This window comes from Anguilla rostrata, chromosome 19 (assembly GCF_018555375.3).
Source record: "Anguilla rostrata isolate EN2019 chromosome 19, ASM1855537v3, whole genome shotgun sequence".
In the NCBI taxonomy this organism is placed as follows: domain Eukaryota; kingdom Metazoa; phylum Chordata; class Actinopteri; order Anguilliformes; family Anguillidae; genus Anguilla; species Anguilla rostrata.
The window spans coordinates 8,625,145-8,632,482 of NC_057951.1; the positions used below are offsets into that span (position 1 = coordinate 8,625,145).

The 7,338-nt window shown below is 41.6% G+C and overlaps 1 protein-coding gene across 2 annotated transcripts in view; it reads right to left on the reverse strand.

Annotated features, from left to right (window-relative positions):
* The window catches only part of LOC135245855 (chemokine-like protein TAFA-5), a 44,969-nt gene extending 41,530 nt beyond the window's left edge, over positions 1-3,439 (reverse strand). For both annotated transcript variants that reach the window (XR_010327421.1, XM_064319208.1), the window contains exon 1: positions 458-3,439. Coding sequence is in view for 1 of the 2 variants with exons in the window: in XM_064319208.1 (XP_064175278.1) it covers positions 458-548 (91 nt within the window). In the remaining variant the exon portion in view is untranslated. The remainder of the gene's footprint in view (positions 1-457) is intronic.
* Between the last annotated feature and the right edge of the window lie 3,899 nt (positions 3,440-7,338).

The following is a 7,338-nucleotide window of genomic DNA, read 5'->3' on the forward strand; positions in this document are numbered from 1 at the left end:
ATAGTACCATGAGATATTTTTCAGCTGTCAAAATTCTGTCTGAAATGCTTGATTTTATTATTGTCAACGGCCGTTTTCTGCGTTAGAAAATACGTGACAGACTGCTCAGTCGGCAAACAATTTTTGCATTTATTTAGATAGTGAAGCGTATTACCTGTTGCGATATTCAGATTGCATTAACTTTTCGTCACACAGCGAGTATGGCTTCTCGTTCAAGTGTCGATATTCAATAATAGTCTGGATATGCAATAAAATACACGAGGGAAGTTAGAAGTGTAGAAGGGCTGTGTGTCGGCGACAATGCGTACTTGCGCAAAAAAACGCAGTCGGGCAGCGCCTGAAATTCCAAAATAATATAAATGAATCAGTCTGTGGAATAAACACTTCAAAACGATGCATATACACATCAGTTTGTCAAGGCTTCTAATACGCTTAACTAAATGAAGGGAGCAATTACCTTCTTCCAGAAAGCGCGAGTGGACCCACATAACGAACAAACAGCAGATTGCAGCTCCGGCTAAAGCCCACGCGACTCGAAGGATCTGCATCGTGGCGAGCGACTCAGACGCGCGTGGAGCGAAGCCAGGGGAATAACGAGAAATCCATGATGTTCCCGTGCACCAGAGTATTAGCAATAACTTAATACGGCTCGTGAAAATCCCCTCGGCTGGTGCGAATAACTGGTTAAAATAAATACAATCCGTGAATAGAAACGGTCCTGTCCATTTCAGTGTGCGGAAAGGGGTTTCATGTCTTCAAAGGAACAAATATATATTAAGACAGTAAACTATTGTTACGGTTATAACCCTGCAGTCACAGACCTACGCCGCATCATTGGAAGTGATTGAATTTCTCACGGTCACTTCAGGTTCAGCTGCTCGCCTCTGTCACCGTAGCAGCCCCTTCGTTCGTTCTTCCTTGCGCCTCACGGGCAGCGATTCGGCGTGCGGATCAACACTTTCTCCCGAGCTTACCGTATCATGTATAACACGAGACGGCTGCGACACCATGTCCCCTCACAGCAAAATGTTATTAATTTAGTTTTGCCATTTTCCACGTGGGGAATTTTATCAAGTACGCATTGCCTTTTTTTGCACTATCCATCTTAGGTGCAATTCATCGTTTATTGCATTGAAAGATAATTGCAGTCCTCTTCCTTTGTACTTAAAGGAAATCCTCAGAAAATCCTTCCCTCAAGACATTTGATAAGTCACAATGAGAGCGTGTAAAATTCATCAAGGTTCATCATTCCCATTGCTAGATCCTGGGTCCTGTCCTTGTACAGCCGTAAGCTGCCGCTCTTCTGAATTAAGATGAGCTGAAATTAACGGCCAGTCTCTGTCAGCGCCACCACCCTGATCAGCTCCTCTAGGCTAGCCCGTGTTCTTAAAAAGCCGCAGACAGAGGCGCGACTTGCACTCCTTGATCTTGGTGACGTCATAACTCAACATGTACAATCACTCTCTGTTCCCCTGTATCATAACGCACGCTACACTATAAAAAGAATGGTTTACGGTGTCCAGCTGTCAGCAAGATGCATTTCAGTTTGCTGTGCTCTGTTTGTTGTGATAGAATACGGGCTATAATATCCAGGAGTTCGTATATTTTGCGTTATTTGCTTTTGAAGCTGATTAACTGCTGGTGGCTGGAATCACTTCTCATATCAGACAAAAAAAGAAAAATAACTTTTGTGAGGAGACAACTAGGAAGGTCCTGCACCATTGGCACCTTTTATTGTAAAACACATTTTACCCCCACACAACCATCTCTATAGCACCTCTACTGAAATGTGAAAATATAGAAATTAAAACAATTTCCCAAACCTTGCAAAATAAAAAGAAATCCCAAATATACAATACCTTGTAAAAGCGCAAACGGTAATGTAGATAATATGCAATCATAGATATATGCTGGATATGGATAACAAAACTCATGCCATAAGCATTCCATACCTAGACGTGTATAATAACTGGTAATAAAACTGGTTATTCAGTATAATAACTGGTTTAAGAAAGGGCAATTTGCATTTGATAACATTCTCAAATTAAAAACGTCACCCTAATATCTATATGCTACATTTTCCATCCTTGAAACGTGTTCGCCAATGTAAGTTCGCATTTCACAATTCTATTAAGGGTGCTTTCCTCGTTTGTCTCGTGGATATCAACAGCTGCATGGCTACATACCATTTAAACTTCTAACAAGCGTGGCGCGTGCGTTTGGCGGCCTTTAACGGCTGCTTTTCGGCGTCTCCGAACACGAATAGTCACGCATTGTTTCAGTCTGTCTTTATACCAGTCCAGTGTGTCGTAAAATTGACAAAAATAGTGAAATTGTTTAATGATGACACCCCGGACAAGCCTGCTGGAACCTGTTATGCAATATTTCGCAAAATAAATTGAATTGCTGTGAACGAGAAACACCAGTGTAAAAGCTCTTGCCAGAAAACAGAAGGAACAGCTGACGGTGGCTTGGCAAAAGCAGACGTTGAGAAGGTGAGACATTCATGTTCGACTATTTTAACTTTGGTGCAATTAGTTAATATTAATACTTAACAGTAGCCTATTGGGGTTTAAAATTGTGGTTTGAAATGTAGGTTAGTTTACGAATCCTTCGTCAAGTTGACCTTGTGCCAGCACTATATATAGGCTATATATAAAAAGACAAGCCTGCATATTTGAACAGTTTGTAGTAAGGGTACTTTTATTAGTATTGGTTTGCAGCCGTTTAGCTTTTAAGAGGTTCAGGGCCTGCATATCGTATACTACAAGTAGCTTACAATTTAAACAGTGTAATTGTACTGGGAGCGTTTAATTACAGAAGTTAGCCGTCTCTCAAATGTCACCCCAGGTGTACAGGGCATGCTAATTAGTGGGTCAGCCCAGCTGTTTTCAGGAAAACTGTTAATGAGTTTCTAACTTGTGGTGGAAGCCAACCTACTACTTTGTGATAATAAATTTTGCTGTGGTGTGTTGGATTTGGTTTAAACACCACCGTTAAGCTCGAAATGACACAAACCGTCGGCAAAATAGGTGGCTTCCTACACGGGGCTTCTTAAGGCAGTAGTGTCGTAACTTGTCGCCCTATTTTATAAACAAATATGGATGTATTCGAGTTTGTTTTAAATAAAGAGAAACAATTGTTCAAACAACCTGAACAGCTTATTGCTTGAATGACAGTGTAGTACGGATGAAAGAACGGGATGGAAATGTTGACACGGTCCTAAGATAAACAGACACATGGCGACAGTGCTTTTGTTCTTTGTCCTTAACTTACATGTATTATCTTGCAAGTTTACTCGTAGTGTAGCTCTGAATAGCTCCGAATGTATTTGTTTTTTTTCTTGATTGCTAGTTTTGGTTCATTTCCGGGACCGCTGAAACTAACGATCATATTGGAATAAACAAATAAACATCGTGCTCAAAATTAGTTTTTCAATTTTCATGAGATTGTCATATGCAATTTGTTCGTCATTCATCATCTTTTAAAGATTCTAAGCACAAGCAAGGACACTTCCATGCACATTATGGTATTTTATCGTCTATATTATCTGTGCCAGTATCCAAAAACTTACTGTTTGTGAGAATTACCTGAGAACCAACAATGATACGGTGGAAAGTCACTTCTAGGAAATATTATTATTATTATTATTATTTAATATTATTTAATTTATTTTAGATTTGGCACATATTTATCAAATTATCTTGAATAAAATGCTTCCTGTCCTGATAGGGTGCATGTAGGCAAAAGCAATTAGGTTTTAGGTTTCAGTTAGTTATGACAGGTGTACAAAGTAACTCCAAGCACCTGCTTTTACTCAATATAGCTGAGTGACTATCTCTAAAAGCAAGGATAAAGCTTTCAAATAGCAGGGAGTAGAACAGGTTCGGTGTAATTTTCACAGTAGTATCAGAAAGTCGTTTTTCAGTACGTGGAGCTGCTGGCCAGGTCATGCAGTGAAAGCATAGACATCTTGAGGTGTTGAAGACCAGGCAAAAGCTGCTACAGTTGTAAGCCTTGATTGGCTGAATTTAGTGTGTGTGTGTGTGTGTCTGGGCATCGAACTGTCCTTATTTTAAAGTCAGTAATACCCAGACTATGTTGGTGCTGTGTGGCGACAGAGCCGATTCCATTATTGCTTGAAATGAACATTTCTGAACCATCGTACCATAGAGAATGACAACATGGAGGCGGCTGGGTGTCTTAAGAGAATCACTTTTTGTAGCGGTCTAATCGTCTTAAGACCTGTGAGTTTTAGGGAAATCCTGAGGTAATTGGAGTACTCGACTTCCTCTGTGCCCGGAGTGCGACAATTCAAGCAACAAGAGCGTTTGCTTTTTGTGTGGGCTCTGTGGCGTCCTGCTTTGTCCATCTCACTGTTTTGTTGTGTTATTTAGTTTGTTTTTTTTTTTTTAAATGTTGCCAACACTGAATTTCCTGACGACCAGCTGGTTCATTAGATTTATTTATTTGCCGGCCAGATTGGACATATCTGCCTCAAATTAAAATGGGAATACTTTTTAATTAAATGCTGATATGTGATTAAGAAGAAGCCTGTCTGTGGTAAGTGTTTCTGCTTTTTCCTGTCAGTTATCGGGACCTCTCCCAGGGTGATGTTAGCTTAACGGAATTTATTTCTTGAGAAACTTGAAACTTGCTCGCTGTCTCAAAATAATTACAAATTTATTCTGATTACCGGGTTATCAAAGTCTTCTTCCATTCCAAAAGAAAAAGAAAAAAGATTTTCATCTTGTTAGAATTTGAAAATCTAAACAATTAACCCCTTCTGTAGCACCCACTTGTTTACCACTTGTCTGAAAATGGCATACCCAAAATAAAATGATTACTATTCTTGAATCCGTTTGAGTACAGCATAATTCTGGTCTCTTCCAAAAGGTAAGCCCTTGGGAGTGATGTTTTCCGAGAGCCATAATTGCTCGAAATATTACTGAAACTGAGTAACAGATGCTCAAACACAATGGAAGTGGATGCTTCGCCTCACCAAAAATGTTTGTGCTTTGAGTGAATCCAGATGCTTGTTACAGCTTACCCTCTCCCCCTCCCTGTCCCTCACCCTCTCAACCTTATGCACAGAGTAGTGCTGGTGTGTATGCAATGGCAAAATGGACAACAATGATCATTCCTCTGGAGAATTGGTAAGTAAGCAATGCACATTCTATCGCTGTTTGTCTGAGTTAGCATGTTTTTGAGAATAAAAACTACTATTGGTTTTGTTCAGTCGATGCTTGCCTTGATATGGATATTGAAATTACCTTGATTTGTGTCAGCTGTGTATTTCTAAAAGGCAAAGAAGGCAAGGACCCCCGAACCTGTTTTGCCTCCCCACGTTACAAAATAAAATAGTTTATAGCGGTATAACCGTGCATTTTAACTCTTTCAAATAGTATATTGTGTGGCCAGATTGATTGTAAATTTCACTGTAAAGAATTGAATGAATTCAAATGAGCCCACACTGGTCCGAATAGAGCCCGGTTCAACTTCAGGGGTTAATAACAAAAAGGCAAATAAAGTTTGGCCAATCCAAAACTGGTGATGAAATGTTTAAACCTTGAAATTGGATTAATCCTCAAATAGATGTGACCAAACACTCAATACAGGAAATATAAAACAGTATGTAACTTGTCACCTTGCCAAGTATGTGAGAGGGAATTTTCACACAGGTACCAGGGCCTGCAGTAGGTGAGTAATATAGACACTTGGTTCTATTGACAGAATTGCCCTGCGGACCCGATTGCTTGTTTGAGAGGAGATAACCTGTCTCAAACTCAGTGTAGTTCCTGAGCAGGTTTTCCAGTTTCAGCTCTCTTAGTATAAATAGGGATCATGGGTAGAAAGTAAATAAAGGTTTTTTGGGTTAAAAAATAAAAATAAAAATACAGTGCCCAGTGCATTTAACAGCTTGTCTGGTTCATGTAGTAGAGACAGAGACACTCTGTGTTTGTCTGGGCTATGTCCAATGGGGTGGCCCGGGGTGGCACCTTCCCCCTTCTGGAATTTGATTGGCCACTTAATTTGCCACACCCCTATTTTTCCACCAAAAACTGTATTGTCATTGGCTAATATAACTGTTGGCGTTAGTGTGGCCCCACCTTACTGAGACTGTGACCCCCCCCCCCCCCATGGACATGTACAACACTTAGGACCAAACCCAAGTACCCCCAAACCTGAGTCCGCAGGACAAGCAGCTAACAAGAACCCACATTCACTTTTATCAGTATGTAGAGGCTGCCATATTTTGCAGTTCTGCAAGCGGTCAGCAGAGATGGTCCAACAGCATGCAAGAGGTGAACCTTTGGGAGGTTTATGACTTAATTTTCAGTCATGACCTTAAACACAGTTTATACCAGCGCAAGCCTCCCCTCTGGTGCCCTGTTTCTTTATAGCTTCTGGGAAGGGAAGTTTGTGAGACTTTGTGAGGTTTCAGGTATTTTTGCCGGTGCCAATCAGATTAGCCATCATTGTTTTGGCTGGTAAACCCAATCCCATTCCTTACTTCTCCCCTGCGATCGGTATGCCTAGTTGTTCCCCGGTAGCTTTATTGATCACCACACTACCTGCATTGATTTATCCCCAGTAAAGAGATGTCAGAAGGCTTCAGTAGTTATTTGCACTGTACATGACGTCGCTTCTGAAGGCACTTGAATTGTTTAAAAACCTGTTTCAAATTGAAACATGCCTGCCTGCTGGGAAGATGGGGGGGGAAAGTTTGATGCATCAAGCCGCTCTGTCATACGCAGCATTGTTCATCTCTAATTTGATATTGTTTACACAAGCTGGAAACAGTATGGAGGCCGGTCAAGAAAACTGCCTTTCCAAACAGTCTTTATGTAGACAGGAAATGACATGGTAAAAGGCTCTTTTTCATGACAGTAGCATATCTGAGGCAGAGCAAGAAGAGATTAGAAATGGAAAAGGAGCTGCTGCACTTGTACAAACGCGGACGGCACCGCCCGCGGAAAGTGGCGAGTAATTGGCGCCGACAAGGATGGCACGATGACAGCAGAGAGGAGGTTAGAGGAACAGACACTTGAGAGCGATGGAAGAATAAAAGCATCAAAATGCAACTCAGAGAGAGAGAGGGGGTGGATTGGGAGAGAGGGAGGGGGGTGGAGCGGGAGAGAGGGAGGGGGTGGATCGGGAGAGAGGGAGGGGGGTGGATTGGGAGAGAGTGAGGGGGGTGAGATGGAAGTAAGGGGGCTGCCTGTTCTGCTTTGATAAAGGTGCGTCGGTGTCTTGTGTAACAGTCACCTGTCGGAGCCGCTCGCTTTGCGTGATGTGCACAAGCGGGAATTCCCATCATGCCCGGCTGGTCCCCAA